Source organism: Aquarana catesbeiana, linkage group LG10 (genome assembly GCF_042186555.1).
Source record: "Aquarana catesbeiana isolate 2022-GZ linkage group LG10, ASM4218655v1, whole genome shotgun sequence".
Lineage (NCBI taxonomy): Eukaryota > Metazoa > Chordata > Amphibia > Anura > Ranidae > Aquarana > Aquarana catesbeiana.
Window position 1 is genome coordinate 262,087,425 of NC_133333.1, and position 17,800 is coordinate 262,105,224.

General features: G+C 51.0%; 1 protein-coding gene across 1 annotated transcript in view; it reads left to right on the top strand.

Moving 5' to 3' along the window:
* Positions 1-17,800, top strand: part of VPS13D (vacuolar protein sorting 13 homolog D) — a gene marked incomplete at its 5' end in the record, with an annotated part of 401,105 nt that overhangs the window by 37 nt on the left and 383,268 nt on the right. Inside the window, 6 exon segments of the mRNA XM_073603729.1 lie at positions 1-41; positions 487-677; positions 4,877-4,957; positions 5,100-5,216; positions 8,898-9,002; positions 10,652-10,822. The exon segment at positions 1-41 is cut by the window's left edge and continues 37 nt beyond it. Coding sequence (XP_073459830.1) covers positions 1-41; positions 487-677; positions 4,877-4,957; positions 5,100-5,216; positions 8,898-9,002; positions 10,652-10,822 — 706 coding nt within the window.

The window sequence follows — 17,800 nt, forward strand, 5'->3', positions numbered from 1 at the left end:
CGCTCTGAGAGAACTGGAACTACCATTCGAAGTGAAAGCAGGTCAGTAATAATTAGAGAGCCAATGACTGAGGACCAGAGAAAAACTGTCCAGACTGGGCACCCGGGGGGGGGGGGGGTGCTGATCTGTTCAAGAACCTTTTTATTCTCCAGGGTCTCTACTTTCAAAAATATATGTTTGGGGGTTCTAAGTTATTTTCTAGCAAAAAATGGTGATTGTTCCATGTATGAGAGAAATGTCGGTATTGTTTGGGGGTAAATCGGGTAAAAGTTTGGGTATTTTGGGTTAATCTAAGGGGGGGCGGGGTAGGGTGAGGGCAGAGGGGATTATGGTTGTTAAATTTGAAAAATGTAATTTGTTGCCGAATTCCTTACTTACCCCAAGTGACTGAACCACAAGGAAAGTTTTAGCAAATATTGGAAGTTGCAGGTTGGGTTCCCCGTTTATGACTCTCACTTTTTGTATTTCAATTCTGCCTTCTTGTAGGTTTTATCGGCAAAATAAGAATCCAGATTCCCTTTTACCGCCCCCACTTGGATCCATGGGTGATATCCATTTCCAAACTTCATTTAATCGGATCTCCGGATGGACAGGAAGTCTTTGATGAGCTGAAGGAGAAGTTGTTGGAAAAAGTTCGCAAAAAAGCTCTTCTGAAAGCCTTAGAGGACAAATGGAAGGTATCCGACCTTCTCCATTACTATTCAACCTACAAATTCCCCTCATTTCCTCCACCATTGTCACTGTGACCAACAATGAGCGGGAACCCCCTCCCGCCATAGACGGAACCCCCTCCCTCCATAGAATGAACCCCCCCTCCCCTCCAGAGGGAACCCCCTCCCTCCATAGAATGAACCCCCCCTCCCCTCCAGAGGGAACCCCCTCCCTCCATAGAATGAACCCCCCCTCCCCTCCAGAGGGAACTCCCTCCCTCCATAGAATGAACCACCCCTCCCCTCCAGAGGGAACCCCCTCCCTCCATAGAATGAACCACCCCCCTCCCCTCCAGAGGGGGAACCCCCTCCCTCCATAGAATGAACCACCCCCCTCCCCTCCAGAGGGGGAACCCCCTCCCTCCATAGAATGAACCACCCCCCTCCCCTCCAGAGGGGGAACCCCCTCCCGCCATAGAATGAACCACCCCCCTCCCCTCCAGAGGGAACCCCCTCCCTCCATAGAATGAACCCCCCCTCCCCTCCAGAGGGGAACCCCCTCCCACCATAGAATGAACCCCCCCTCCCCTCCAGAGGGGGAACCCCCTCCCGCCATAGAATGAACCCCCCCCTCCCCTCCAGAGGGGGAACCCCCTCCCACCATAGAATGAACCCCCCCTCCCCTCCAGAGGGGGAACCCCCTCCCGCCATAGAATGAACCCCCCCCTCCCCTCCAGAGGGGATCCCCCTCCCACCATAGAATGAACCCCCCCTCCCCTCCAGAGGGGGAACCCCCTCCCGCCATAGAATGAACCCCCCCTCCCCTCCAGAGGGAACCCCTCCCGCCATAGAATGAACCACCCCCCTCCCCTCCAGAGGGGGAACCCCCTCCCGCCATAGAATGAACCCCCCCTCCCCTCCAGAGGGGGAACCCCCTCCCGCCATAGAATGAACCCCCCCTCCCTCCAGAGGGAACCCCCTCCCGCCATAGACTGAACCCCCCCTCCCCTCCAGAGGGAACCCCCTCCCTCCATAGAATGAACCACCCCTCCTCCTCCCCCCTCCAGAGGGAACCCCCCCTCCCCTCCAGAGGGAACCCCCTCTCTCCATAGAATGAGGGAACCCCCTCCCTCCATAGAATGAGGGAACCCCCTCTCTCCATAGAATGAGGGAACCCCCTCTCTCCATAGAATGAGGGAACCCCCTCTCTCCATAGAATGAACCTCCTCCTCCCCCTCCCTCCATAGGATGAACCACCCCCCTCCCCTCCAGAGGGAACCCCTCCCTCCATAGAATGAGGGAACCCCCTCCCTCCATAGAATGAGGAACCCCCTCTCTCCATAGAATGAACCTCCTCCTCCCCCCTCCCTCCATAGGATGAACCACCCCCCTCCCCTCCAGAGGGAACCCCCTCCCTCCATAGAATGAACCCCCCCTCCCCTCCAGAGGGAACCCCCTCCCTCCATAGAATGAACCCCCCTCCCGCCATAGAATGAACCCCCCCTCCCCTCCAGAGGGAACCCCCACCCTCCATAGAATGAACCACCCCCCCTCCATCCAGAGGGGAACCCCCTCCCGCCATAGAATGAATCCCCCCCTCCCCTCCAGAGGGGGAACCCCTCCCGCCATAGAATGAACCCCCCCTCCCCTCCAGAGGGAACCCCCACCCTCCATAGAATGAACCACCCCCCCTCCCATCCAGAGGGGGAACCCCCTCCCGCCATAGAATGAATCCCCCCCTCCCCTCCAGAGGGGGAACCCCCTCCCGCCATAGAATGAATCCCCCCCTCCCGCCATAGAATGAACCCCCCCTCCCTCCAGAGGGGGAACCCCCTCCCGCCATAGAATGAACCCCCCCCTCCCCTCCAGAGGGAACCCCCTCCCTCCATAGAATGAACCACCCCCCTCCCCTCCAGAGGGGGAACCCCCTCCCGCCATAGAATGAACCCCCCCTCCCCTCCAGAGGGAACCCCCTCCCGCCATAGAATGAACCCCCCCCCCTCCCCTCCAGAGGGGGAACCCCCTCCCGCCATAGACTGAACCCCCCCCTCCCCTCCAGAGGGGAACCCCCTCCCGCCATAGAATGAACCCCCCCTCCCCTCCAGAGGGAACCCCCTCCCTCCATAGAATGAACCACCCCTCCTCCTCCCCCTCCAGAGGGAACCCCCCCTCCCCTCCAGAGGGAACCCCCTCTCTCCATAGAATGAACCACCCCTCCTCCTCCCCCCTCCAGAGGGAACCCCCCCTCCCCTCCAGAGGGAACCCCCTCTCTCCATAGAATGAACTCCTCCTCCCCCCTCCCTCCATAGGATGAACCACCCCCTCCCTCCAGAGGGAACCCCCTCCCTCCATAGAATGAACCACCCCTCCTCCTCCCCCCTCCAGAGGAACCCCCCCTCCCCTCCAGAGGGAACCCCCTCTCTCCATAGAATGAACCTCCTCCTCCCCCCTCCCTCCATAGGATGAACCACCCCCCTCCCCTCCAGAGGGAACCCCCTCCCTCCATAGAATGAACCACCCCCCTCCCCTCCAGAGGGAACCCCCCCCTCCCCTCCAGAGGGAACCCCCTCCCTCCATAGAATGAACCCCCCCTCCCTCCAGAGGGAACCCCTTCCCTCCATAGAATGAACCCCCCCTCCCTCCAGAGGGGGAACCCCCTCCCGCCATAGAATGAACCCCCCCTCCCCTCCAGAGGGAACCCCCACCCTCCATAGAATGAACCACCCCCCCTCCCATCCAGAGGGGGAACCCCCTCCCGCCATAGAATGAATCCCCCCCTCCCCTCCAGAGGGGGAACCCCCTCCCGCCATAGAATGAACCCCCCCTCCCTCCAGAGGGAACCCCCTCCCACCATAGAATGAACCACTCCCCCTCCCATCCAGAGGGGGAACCCCCTCCCGCCATAGAATGAACCCCCCCTCCCCTCCAGAGGGAACCCCCACCCTCCATAGAATGACCACCCCTCCTCCTCCCCCCTCCAGAGGGAACCCCCCCTCCCCTCCAGAGGGAACCCCCTCTCTCCATAGAATGAACCCCCCCTCCCCTCCAGAGGGAACCCCCACCCTCCATAGAATGAACCACCCCCCCTCCCATCCAGAGGGGGAACCCCCTCCCGCCATAGAATGAATCCCCCCTCCCATCCAGAGGGGGAACCCCCTCCCGCCATAGAATGAATCCCCCCTCCCCTCCAGAGGGGGAACCCCCTTCCGCATAGAATGAACCCCCCCTCCCTCCAGAGGGGGAACCCCCTCCCGCCATAGAATGAACCCCCCCTCCCCTCCAGAGGGAACCCCTCCCTCCATAGAATGAACCACCCCTCCTCCTCCCCCCTCCAGAGGGAACCCCCCCTCCCCTCCAGAGGGAACCCCCTCCCTCCATAGAATGAGGGAACCCCCTCCCTCCATAGAATGAGGGAACCCCCTCTCTCCATAGAATGAACCTCCTCCTCCCCCCTCCCTCCATAGAATGAACCACCCCCCTCCCCTCCAGAGGGAACCCCCTCCCTCCATAGAATGAAGCACCCTCCTCCCCTCCCCGCCAGAGGGAATCCCCTCCCTCCACTGAATGAACCACCCCCTCCTCCTCCTCCCCCCTCCTCCATAGAACGAACCACCCCCTCCTCCCCCTCCCTCCATAGAATGAACCACCCCCTCCTACTCCCCCCTTCAGAGGGAACCTCCTCCCTCCCTCCTCCCTCCTCTTTCCTCCCTCCCTCCCTCCTCTTTCCTCCCTCCCTCCCTCCTCTTTCCTCCCTCTCTCTCTCTCTCTCCTCTCTCCTCTTTCATCTTTCCTCCCTCCCTCCTCTTTCCTCCCTCCCTCCTCTTTCCTCTCTCCTCTCTCCTCTCTCCTCTCTCCTCTCTCCTCTCTCCTCTCTCTTCCTCCTCCCTCCCCTTCCAGAGGGATCCTCCTTCACTGAACATAGACCGACAGCAAGAATACCTGCCTATCCCATCACTACTCCCACTTAGGGGCTCATTTACTTGCTTTCAATTCTTGTAGTGAATCAAACACAACATGTGACCAGAATAAGGAACCATTTTATTTAGTGAACTGTGATTGGCATTCAGAGCCAACGCCGCATAGTGAAGTGTGAACGCACCTGAACTGTTTTGGCTGAAGTTGCATTTTGCACTAGAAATGATATTTTCTAGAAATGTTCTAATGCTGCAGAAGTTCTGAACAATCAGGAATTACATTGTGAAATGTTGTCTGTGATTTCCCCGCAGAGCGAGCGAGAGCAGAAAGGAGAGTCGTACTGGTACACGGTCACCGCCTCCATCGTCACCAGAATTGTGGACAATATTGAAGTAAGTAAAACCTCTCAGAACACGGCCGTCATAACCGGGACACCATAGAGAGGGAAATCCTCTGCAGTCCGGGTTATGACCGACCCGTCACAATCAAACCGCTTTGTGATCACTGACAGTTCTCTCCACTTCTCTGCTGCAGCTGAAAATTCAGGACGTTCACCTGAGGTTTGAAGATGGCGTCACGGATCCATCCCATCCATTCGCCGCTGGAATCTGCATTAAAAATGTGTCTGTCCAGAATGCCACTCATGAGCCTGTAAGTGCAAAATCAGCGCCATGTTCTGTTCAAATGGGTGCCATGTTCTGTTCAAATGGGCGCCATGTTCAGTTCAAATGGGCGCCATGTTCTGTTCAAATAGGCACCATGTTCAGTTCAAATGGGCGCCATGTTCAGTTCAAATGGGCGCCATGTTCTGTTCAAATAGGCGCCATGTTCAGTTCAAATGGGCGCCATGTTCAGTTCAAATGGGCGCCATGTTCAGTTCAAATGGGCGCCATGTTCAGTTCAAATGGGCGCCATGTTCAGTTCAAATGGGCGCCATGTTCAGTTCAAATGGGCGCCATGTTCAGTTCAAATGGGCGCCATGTTCTGTTCAAATGGGCGCCATGTTCAGTTCAAATGGGCGCCATGTTCTGTTCAAATGGGCGCCATGTTCTGTTCAAATGGGCGCCATGTTCTGTTCAAATGGGCGCCATGTTCTGGTAACTTTATAAACAATGTAACCACTTGCCGCCACAGTACAGGGCAAGCTACACACACACTGCTCAAAAAAATACGAACACTTTTTGAAAACACATCAGCTCTCAATGGGGAGAAATCTCATGCTGGATATGTATACTGGTATGGACTGGGTAATGTGTTAGGATCTATACTGGTATGGACTGGGTAATGTGTTAGGATCTATACTGGTATGGACTGGGTAATGTGTTAGGATCTATACTGGTATGGACTGGGTCATGTGTTAGGATCTATACTGGTATGGACTGGGTCTTGTGTTAGGATCTATACTGGTATGGACTGGGTCTTGTGTTAGGATCTATACTCGTATGGACTGGGTCATATGTTAGGATCTATACTGGTATGGACTGGGTCTTGTGTTAGGATCTATACTGGTATGGACTGGGTCTTGTGTTAGGATCTATACTCGTATGGACTGGGTCATGTGTTAGGATCTATACTGGTATGGACTGGGTAATGTGTTAGGATCTATACTGGTATGGACTGGGTAATGTGTTAGGATCTATACTGGTATGGACTGGGTCTTGTGTTAGGATCTATACTGGTATGGACTGGGTCTTGTGTTAGGATCTATACTGGTATGGACTGGGTCTTGTGTTAGGATCTATACTGGTATGGACTGGGTCATGTGTTAGGATCTATACTGGTATGGACTGGGTCATGTGTTAGGATCTATACTGGTATGGACTGGGTCATGTGTTAGGATCTATACTGGTATGGACTGGGTCTTGTGTTAGGATCTATACTGGTATGGACTGGGTCTTGTGTTAGGATCTATACTGGTATGGACTGGGTCATGTGTTAGGATCTATACTGGTATGGACTGGGTCGTGTGTTGGGATCTATACTCGTATGGACTGGGTCATGTGTTAGGATCTGTACTGGTATGGACTGGGTCTTGTGTTAGGATCTATACTGGTATGGACTGGGTCTTGTGTTAGGATCTATACTGGTATGGACTGGGTCTTGTGTTAGGATCTATACTGGTATGGACTGGGTCTTGTGTTAGGATCTATACTGGTATGGACTGGGTCTTGTGTTAGGATCTATACTGGTATGGACTGGGTCTTGTGTTAGGATCTATACTGGTATGGACTGGGTCATGTGTTAGGATCTATACTGGTACGGACTGGGTCATGTGTTAGGATCTATACTGGTATGGACTGGGTCTTGTGTTAGGATCTATACTGGTATGGACTGGGTCTTGTGTTAGGATCTATACTGGTATGGACTGGGTCATGTGTTAGGATCTATACTGGTATGGACTGGGTCTTGTGTTAGGATCTATACTGGTATGGACTGGGTCATGTGTTAGGATCTATACTGGTATGGACTGGGTCATGTGTTAGGATCTATACTGGTATGGACTGGGTCATGTGTTAGGATCTATACTGGTATGGACTGGGTCATGTGTTAGGATCTATACTGGTATGGACTGGGTCATGTGTTAGGATCTATACTGGTATGGACTGGGTCATGTGTTAGGATCTATACTGGTATGGACTGGGTCTTGTGTTAGGATCTATACTGGTATGGACTGGGTCATGTGTTAGGATCTATACTGGTATGGACTGGGTCGTGTGTTGGGATCTTTACTGGTATGGACTGGGTCATGTGTTGGGAAGGAAAGGATGCCACATCGTTTGATGGAAATGAAAATGATCACCATACAGAGGGCTGAATTCAAAGACACCCCGAAAATCAAAGTGAAGAAATGATTGATGCAGCAGGTGAGTCCACTTTGCAGAAATTTCATTGCCACAACTCAGAATGGCCCTTGGTAGTTTTTATGGCCCCCATGTGCTTGTATAGATGCCTGACAACGTTGGGACATGCTCCTAATGAGAGGACGGATGGTGTTCTGGGGTATTTCCTCACAGATCTGGACCAGGACATCACTGAGCTCCTGAACAGACTGAGGTGCAACCTGGCAGCATTGGATGGACCGACACATAATTGTCCCAGAGGTGTTCTATAGGATTTAGGTCAGGCGAGCGTGGGGGCCATTCAATGGTAGAAATTCCTTCATCCTCCAGGAACTGGCTGCATACTCTCACCACATGAGGCCAGGCATTGTTGTGCACTAGGAGGAACCCAGGACCCACTGCACCAGCGTAGGGTCTGACAATGGGTCCAAGGATTTCATCCCGATACCTAATGGCAGTCAGGGTGCCATTGTGTAGTCTGTAGAGGTCTGTGTGTCCCTTCATGGATCTACCACCCCAGACCATCACTGACCCACCACCAAACCGATCATGCTGCACGATGTTACAGGCAGCATAACGTTCTCCACGGCTTCTCCAGACCCTTTCATGTCTGTCACATGTGCTGACACTGACCCTATAGGGTCCAGTTATGGCCTTGTGCTACCCATAGTGACAATGACCCTGTAGGGTCCAGGTATGACCTCATGCTAACAGTAGTGACACTGACCCTATAGGGTCCAGGTATGGCCTCATGCTAACAGTAGTGACACTGACCCCTATAGGGTCCAGGTATGGCCTCGCGTTACCAGTAGTGACACTGACCTCTATGGGGTCCAGGTATGGCCTTGTGCTACCAGTAGTGACACTGACCTCTATAGGGTCCAGGTATGGCCTCGCGTTACCAGTAGTGACACTGACCTCTATAGGGTCCAGGTATGACCTCATGCTAACAGTAGTGACACTGACCCTATAGGGTCCAGGTATGACCTCATGCTAACAGTAGTGACACTGACCCTATAGGGTCCAGGTATGGCCTCGCGTTACCAGTAGTGACACTGACCCTATAGGGTCCAGGTATGGCCTCGCGTTACCAGTAGTGACACTGACCTCTATGGGGTCCAGGTATGGCCTTGTGCTACCAGTAGTGACACTGACCTCTATAGGGTCCAGGTATGGCCTCGCGTTACCAGTAGTGACACTGACCCTATAGGGTCCAGGTATGACCTCATGCTACCAGTAGTGACACTGACCCTATAGGGTCCAGGTATGGCCTTGTGCTACCAGTAGTGACACTGACCTCTATAGGGTCCAAGTATGACCTCGCTTTACCAGTAGTGACACTGACCTCTATGGGGTCCAGGTATGGCCTCTTGCTACCCATAGTGACCGGGGCCGGTGCAAGGATTTTTGTCTACTTAGGAGAAGGTGCATTTTGCAGATTGTCCTCATCATATACTCGGTCCTCACTCCTCACTGCAATCTTTCTTTCTAGGTGGAGAAATTAATGAGGAAGAAACAACTAGAAGTTGAAGATTTCAGTATCTATTGGGATGTCAGCAGCACTTTATTGGGTGACCTTCCTCCGGCGGAGCTCCAGGTGAGGAGAGGTTGATATGTCATTGTGTACTCAGAGGACCTGCTGAGAATTTGTGCTTTTCATCCCAGCACTACCTGTATAAAACCTTCTGCCCGGGGGGCTTTGGTATAAAACCTTCTGCCCGGGGAGCTTTGGTATAAAACCTTCTGCCCGGGGGGGCTTTGGTATAAAACCTTCTGCCCGGGGGGCCTTTGGTATAAAACCTTCTGCCCGGGGGGCCTTTGGTATAAAACCTTCTGCCCGGGGGGCTTTGGTATAAAACCTTCTGCCCGGGGGGCTTTGGTAAAAAACCTTCTGCCCGGGGGGCTTTGGTATAAAACCTTCTGCCCGGGGGGCTTTGGTATAAAACCTTCTGCCCGGGGGGCTTTGGTATAAAACCTTCTGCCCGGGGGGCTTTGGTATAAAACCTTCTGCCCGGGGGGCTTTGGTATAAAACCTTCTGCCCGGGGGGCTTGGTATAAAACCTTCTGCCCGGGGGGCTTGGTATAAAACCTTCTGCCCGGGGGGCTTTGGTATAAAACCTTCTGCCCAGGGACAGTGGGCTGCGGGGTCAACTGCGGTCGGTGGACGGTGGGCTGCGGGTCGGTGGACGGTGGGCTGCGGGTCGGTGGACGGTGGGCTGCGGGTCGGTGGACGGTGGGCTGCGGGTCGGTGGACGGTGGGCTGCGGGTCGGTGGGCTGCGGGTCGGTGGACGGTGGGCTGCGGGTCGGTGGGCTGCGGGTCGGTGGATGGTGGGCTGCGGGTCGGTGGACGGTGGGCTGCGGGTCGGTGGACGGGTGGGCTGCGGGTCGGTGGGCTGCGGGTCGGTGGATGGTGGGCTGCGGGTCGGTGGACGGTGGGCTGCGGGTCGGTGGACGGTGGGCTGCGGGTCGGTGGACGGTGGGCTGCGGGTCGGTGGACGGTGGGCTGCGGGTCGGTGGGCTGCGGGTCGGTGGGCTGCGGGTCGGTGGGCTGCGGGTCGGTGGACGGTGGGCTGCGGGTCGGTGGGCTGCGGGTCGGTGGACGGTGGGCTGCGGGTCGGTGGACGGTGGGCTGCGGGTCGGTGGACGGTGGGCTGCGGGTCGGTGGGCTGCGGGTCGGTGGACGGTGGGCTGCGGGTCGGTGGACGGTGGGCTGCGGGTCGGTGGGCTGCGGGTCGGTGGATGGTGGGCTGCGGGTCGGTGGACGGTGGGCTGCGGGTCGGTGGATGGTGGGCTGCGGGTCGGTGGACGGTGGGCTGCGGGTCGGTGGACGGTGGGCTGCGGGTCGGTGGGCTGCGGGTCGGTGGGCTGCGGGTCGGTGGACGGTGGGCTGCTGGTTGGTGGACAGTGGGCTGCGGGTCAAATGGACCGATCAATGAATTTTAAATGATCTTCTTAGTGTGTTATATGGAAGCTTTTTGGAATAAGCCCGAAGCCTCCCCACATACAATCTCAGCAGCATCAACTTGCTTTAAATTGCTTCTGCACTTTTATATTCCAGTCTGACTTGTATGGGGAGAAGTCGAGTTCTAACACAAAGAAAAGTCTAGTCCAGATGGGGATGATGGGATCCGAGGTGTAATACTCACACACTAGACTTACCTCATTCACTTAAACCAGTTTGAACTGGAAGTGGATTCCCTCTCTAAATCTTCTTTATATCTGATCGCTGTATCTTTGTTTTCCAGGACGCCATGGATAAAAGTATGGAGAGCCGCCAGCACCAGTACATCCTGGAACCCGTCTGCACATCGGCACTACTGAAGAGAAACTGCTCCAAGGAACCCCTGAGATCGCGACACCAGCCGAGGATAGAGTGCGACATTCGTCTGAAGACCATACCGCTCACTTTGTCTCAGGTTGGGCGATCGATATTCCTATCCTTACAAGGAATGTACAATATGAAGCCGATCACCACTTGTACTGCAGACAGAGCACTGAGAGTAGAAATGTGTACTGTCCCTTTAAATGGTTTGTTGGGGCCACGATGGACAAATCTATTCCCTGCAGTAACAGGTGGAGTTGCTGGGTGGCGCTGTATTATCTGTATATAGCTTCAGCTCCATACAGTATACAGAACAAAATCGAGTTGTGCCGATTGCTGCTTCAATAAATGAATACAAGGCTTCTCCTGATTGGCTGAGGCATAGATCATGATGCCATCTGCCCACCTCTCTGTCTCAGCCAATCATAGAAAGCTTTGTATTGATTCATAGAATGCAAAGCTCCCTGTGAAGGGCTGAGCAACACTTGGCCTGACTCTGTGGCGGCAGGATGGGAAGTCTTACAGCGCTGTATACTGTAGGGAGCTGAGCTTATATACAGTAAAAAGAGAAGTATGGGATTAAAAAAACTAACATTCATACTCGCCCCTATGGCTGCAGCATCTCTCTGGATAAGGATCTCAGCAGCAGCTGCCAGTCAGGCATCTCAGTGGATCCTGACATTATTGTCGGGATCCCTGCAAAGCCTGGATCAGCTCTGTGACATCAGCTGACAGTGGACTTTGGCCCGATATTGGCTGAATACGAGTCTCAGGAGAACCGAACGAAGTGCCCCCTTATGACCCGCAGGAGAAGTGTGACCCGGAGAGCTTTCCCTGTACAATACTTCTCCTGCGCCTGTTAGTGCCGCAAAAGGTCTGTTTGGGCCAGCTTGGCCCTCACCAACTATTAAAAGGGACATTAAACATGGAGTTAGGCTTTAAATCTCCAGGTTCCGGCCTATCACACCAGGCTTCTTATTGGACTTTTTTGGAGCCCCAGTTCCCAGGGTGGCCCTGTGTGCAGACCTAGACAATCTACTACATCGCTCTTCTGTCCCTGTGATCTTCCAGGTCAGGGTATGGAATAGAGAGCTTATAAAAAGGGGCCGGACCCCCCACTATTCATGTTTTTCCTATCCATTCATGGCTAAGGAAGATAATGTATTCTGAGTGGGAACACCCAGATAAACAGTTTTCAATACTTTATTCTATGGAGGAAGAGTTCTATAAGAAATGGGGAATTCCAGCCTTTGACGCTGCTATATTATCTGTAAATAAAAACCTGACTTGTCCTGTAGACAATGCCCATATGCTAAAGGATCCAATGGATAAGAAGTTGGAGTTCCTTTTTAAGAACTATATTTCACTGGCAGGTTCAATTGTTCAGCCTGCTCTGGCAGCGATCGGAGTATCTCAGTCCTTAAAGGACCAATTTATAGAGGTACTCAAGGTTATTCCCGGTCAGCAGGCCCAGGATTTGACTATCAGAAGCGTTGTGTTTTACAGTAGACGCTATGAAAGATTCTATTCTCCAGGCCTCACGGCTCATGCTCGGGCTGGTACATGTGCGTAGAATCCTATGGTTGAAAAATTGGTCAGCCGAAGCGCCATGTAAAAAGCTCTTGGCCAGTTTCCCTTTTCATGGTGAACGGTTATTTGGAGACGATATGGATAAGTGCATCCAAAGCATTTTTTAATGGGAAAAGTTCCCTTTTACCGGTTAAAAAGAAGTTTAAGCTTTTTTTTTTTTAAATGTGCTTCTTCTCCAGTGCCAGGGGCATCAGCCTCCAGGCAGTCACAACGGCCTCCACCGTCAGGTTCAAGAGGTAAACCTCAGGGTCAGTCCCAGCGTCAAAAGAGGACCTGGGGGGGGGGGGGAACCCACAAAATGGCATACTAAAGCCTCCTTATGAAGGGGCGCCCCCGCCCGCTCGAGTGGGGGGAAGGCTTCTACAGTTTTCAAGGGTCTGGCAGGAACAATGTCAAGACAGATGGGTGGCTTCCCCAATTTCTCTAGGTTGCAAACTAGAGTTCTGAGAATTCCCGTCTCCTCGTTTTCTCAGATCAAACATTCCCAGAGATCCAGTGAAAAAGAAGTCTCTCTTTCTAGCTTTGGATTATCTCTTGTCCCAAAGAGTGATATCGGTGGTCCCCTTGGAAGAGCGAGGATTAAGGTTTTAGTCAAACCTATTTACGGTTCCAAAACCAAACTGGGATGTCAAACCCATTTTAGATCTCAAAGATCTAAACCGTTTTTTTTGGAATATCCGTTCTTTTCGAATGGAGTCAATCCAATCAGTAGTCTCCATTCTACAAGGGGGAGAACTTCTGGCGTCAATCGACATCAAGGATGCTTATCTGCATGTGCCGTTTTTCCCGCTCACCGGAAATTTTTGCGCTTCGAGGTAGAAAATCTTCTTCATTTCCAGTTTGTAGCTGAACTTTCGGTCTGGCTACTGCACCTCGAGTGTTTACAAAGGTCCTGGCTCCTCCTTTAGCCAGGTTAAGGGCTCAAGGTATAACTACTAGCCTACTTAGACAATCTTCTCTTGATAGATCAATCGGTAGCCCGCTTAATCCAAACTTTGGTCACCGCAGTCAGCTACCTGGAATACCTAGGTTGGTTTCTCAACCTAGGGGAATCCTCCTTAAAACCATCAAGGAGATTGCAGTACTTGGGGCTGATCATAGATACAGCTCAGAAGAGGGTGGTTTTTCCCCAGGAAAGGATCAATTCCATAAGGGAACTGATTCAGTTGATCAAAACAAAGAGGAATCCTTCTATTTGACTTTGCATGAAATTGTTGGGAAAGATGGTGGCTTCTTTCGAGGCCGTTCCTTATGCGCAGTTTTTATTCACAACTGCTGCAAAACAGTATCCTGTCAACTTGGAACAAGAAGGTCCAAGCTCTGGACTTCCCAATGCGTTTATCCCCCAATGTGCGTCAGAGCCTCAATTGGTGGTTGATATCCAAGAATCTTCAAAAAGGGGAAATCCTTTCTACCAGTTACTTGGAAGGTGGTAACAGATGCCAGCCTTCTGGGCTGAGGAGCAGTCCTGGAAGAAGCGTCTGTCCAAAGGAAGTGGTACAAATCAGAGATGACTTTGCCCATCAATATTCTAGAGATTCGGGCAGTACACCTGGCCCTCGAGGTCTGGGTGCTCAAACTACGGAATTGTCCTGTCAGAATCCAATCCGACAATACCACAGCTGTGGTCTATATCAATCACCAAGGGGGCACGAGAAGTCATGAGGCCCAGAAAGAGGTGAATCATATTTAGGGCTGAAACAACTAATCCATTAATCGACAACTAATCGATTATGAAATTAATCGATTACTATTTTCATAATCGATTAATCGGCCAGTAACATAATAGGGTTAAAAAAAAAAAACTAAAATAAGCCCTTTATAGTACAAAAAGAGCAAATAACCGCTACTGTAACTATTTTTTCAGCCGCTGTGTATTTGGAAAGGGTCAGGGACTTTTTTTTAATGCAAAACAGTGCTTTTTTTGGTTCAATACACTTCAATGGAAAAGCTGCAGAAAAGCATGTAATTATTGCAGCAGTTTTTGTTTTTTTAATCTTCCCAACAACAAATTGGCCAAAAATAAATGCAAAAACGTAAATCGCAGCACAATCACGTGCGCAAAAGTCAAAACACACAGCAAAAAGCACTGCAGAAACAGATTAAAAGCAAACTGCATAGGTGTGTACCGAGCCTTATGCTGGCCACACCGATCAATATTCAGACGAGAATATTCAGACGAAAAATCTTTGTACATTCACTGAATGGAAGAATGTTGTTTGAAATTTTCACTTGGTTTTTAACATTCTGTTTTTAAAACTAATGTAATTTCTGAACGAAAACCACATACACTGTCTGAAAATTCCTTTGACCAAGAAGTTTTCTATTATTTCAAAATTTTCCCGTCACTGTGGTTGAAAATGAACGTCGTTTTGACCCCACTAACGATTAGAAAATCGAACGAACGTTCTTAAAATAACATTTTTCTTTTGAAGGAAGACATTGTTTGTTGAATAAAAAAATTTGATCTTGGAGTCTGATGAGATTTACCAGATTCACATTTTAATAGTATATACAGTATATATCTCTTCTGTCTGTTATTCTCAGAGTGGATTAGATATTTTGCTCCCTAACCATATAATGTTGGTTATTTATATTTACCACTGTGTATATATATATATATATATATATATATATATATATATATATATATATATATATATATATATATATATATATATATAAATTGCCTTTTTCTTAACTTTATATATTAACTAAATTATACACCACACTTTTTTTTAAGATTATTAACCGATTAATCGAAACAATAATTGGTTATGAAAATAATCGTTAGTTGCAGCCCTAATCATATTTAGGGTTGTCCCGATACCACTTTTTTAAGACCGAGTACAAGTACCGATACTTTTTTTCAAGTACTCGCCGATACCGATTACCAATACTTCTTTTTTTTTTAATGTCATGTGACAGTTTAACTGATGGGCACTGATAGGTGGCACTGACTGATGGGCACTGATAGATGGCACTGATAGACGGCACTTATGGGCACTAATAGGTGGCACTGACAGGTGGCTGGCACTGATAGATGGCACTGATCGATGGCATTTATGGGCACTGATAGGTGGCACCGATAAGTGGCTGGCTTTAATTATTGCAGGCTGACGTTCAGGCTGGAAATAAATTCTACTCAGTTTAACCCTCACTATGCTAATTTAGATGACTGGTAGACTAATGGGTGATTATTATTTATACTAGAGGATAATGTTATTCTGTTCTAATTTCCTTGTTTTTTCAGTCATTATCTTATAATAATTTATTTCTCTCATCTGTCACTATATATTTTTCATCAAATTGGTAGTTGAGTGCTGATATTATTACACTATTTAAAAAGTAAACTCAGCTTCAAGCTGTCACAGCGAGGTACAGGGGAGCAGACGACACGCCCCCTTGTAATGTGTCTTATTACACAGGCTGACTCCGCCCGCCCTGTCCGTCCACCAGCTGACTCCGCCCGCCCTGTCCGTCCACCAGCTGACTCCGCCCGCCCTGTCCGTCCACCAGCTGACTCCGCCCGCCCTGTCCGTCCACCAGCTGACTCCGCCCGCCCTGTCCGTCCACCAGCTGACTTCGCCGATGCCTTATCCAACCAGGTATCGGATAAGGCATCGGGAGCATTTGTGCGAGTACAAGTACTCGCGCAAATGCTTGGTATCGGTCCCGATACCGATACTAGTATCGGTATCGGGACAACCCTAATCATATTCTATCTTGGGCAGAAAACAACTTTCCTTGCCTATCTGCAATTTTCATTCCAGGGATGGAGAATTGGCAGGCGGACTACTTAAGTCGCCAACAATTGTTCCTGGCAGAATGGTCCCTGCACCCCAACATCTTTCTGTCAATATGCCAAAGATGGGGAGTTCTGGATGTGGATCTGTTTGCTTCCAGGTTCAACAACAAGATCAACAACTTTTAGTCAAGGACAAGGGATCTGATGGCATATGGATGTGGGATCAGTTTTTCATTGATCTATGCGTTCCCTCCTGTTCTGCTGCTTCCGCACCTTCTCTCAGGATCAAGCAAAAGGGGAAGGAGGTGATTCTTGTGGCCCAGGAGATCTTGGTTTGCTGAAATCGTAAAGATGGCGATAGCAGACCCTTGGACCCTACCACTATGGCCAGACCTTCTCTCCCAAGGTCCGGCATTACATCTTACCTTACAAACACTAAATTTAGCAGTTTGGCTATTGAGACCCACATTCTGAAAGCTAGTGGGCTGTCAGCTTCAGTAGTTTCTACTTTGGTTAATGCTAGGAAGCCGGCCTCCAGAGTCATATACTATAGAGTCTGGAAGGCATATGTCTCCTGGTGTGAATCCAGGGGTTGGCACCCCAGGGGAAGGGGTTAACTGGCGTTTTTAAAGGGGTAAATGTGTGCCTAGCCAGTGTTTGTGTACTGTAGGGGAGGTGCTTTCACTAAGGGATGTGCTTTAAAGGGACACAAAATCCATCCCTTCTCCCCTGTCAGAATGGAGCTCTGCTTTGTTTACATAGGCAGAGCTCTGTTCTGTGTCTGTCTGACGATCGGCGGGTGGCGGTGGACATCCATTGCTCGTCACCCGCAGATCAGCTACTGCTGTGAGTAATCACAGCGGAAGCAGCCTGCCGGCGGTGCGTGCGCACGCCCCCTAGGCAGGAGTGCAGAATTGTGTGTGTGTGTGTGTGTGTGTGTGTGTATATATATATATATATATATATATGTGTGTGTGTGTGTGTGTGTGTATGTGTATATATATATATATATATATATATATATACTATATATATATATGTGTATATATATATATATATATATATATATATATACAATGTGATTCTGCACAGGAGGGCAGCTCTATAACAGTATATTTGCTATGGCGTGTTTGTTAACCCCCAAAAAAAGTATCCTGTTCCCTTTAAAGCATGTTGAACAGTGCTTGTGCTGTGTCATTTTGCCCCCTGTATCACTTGTAATACCTGTCTGATCCTGCCTGGCTATACCCTCCCCACCTGTTCGCTGACCACAATATATCAGGGCTGCTGAGCCCTGACACTGTTGTCAGAGTACGCTCCTCCATCAGCCGCAGCTCTGCTCTCCTGTGTCTCTCCCCCCTCCCTCCCCTCTCTCCCTGATCCTCCCTTCCCTCCCCTCCCCTCCCCATCAGCTCCCTGATCCTCCCTTCCCTCCCCTCCCCTCCCCTCCCCATCAGCTCCCTGATCCTCCCTTCCCTTCCCTCCCCATCAGCTCCCTGATCCTCCATTACCCTCCCCATCAGCTCCCTGATCCTCCCTTCCCTCCCCTTCCTGCCTGTCAGCTCCCTGATCCTCCCTTCCCTCCCCTTCCTGCCTGTCAGCTCCCTGATCCTCCCTTCCCTCCTCTTCCTGCCTGTCAGCTCCCCGATCCTCCCTTCCCTCCCCTCCCTGCCTGTCAGCTCCCCAATCCTCCCCTCCTGCACTAAAACCAACAGTGTTTTAATTCTATAGTTC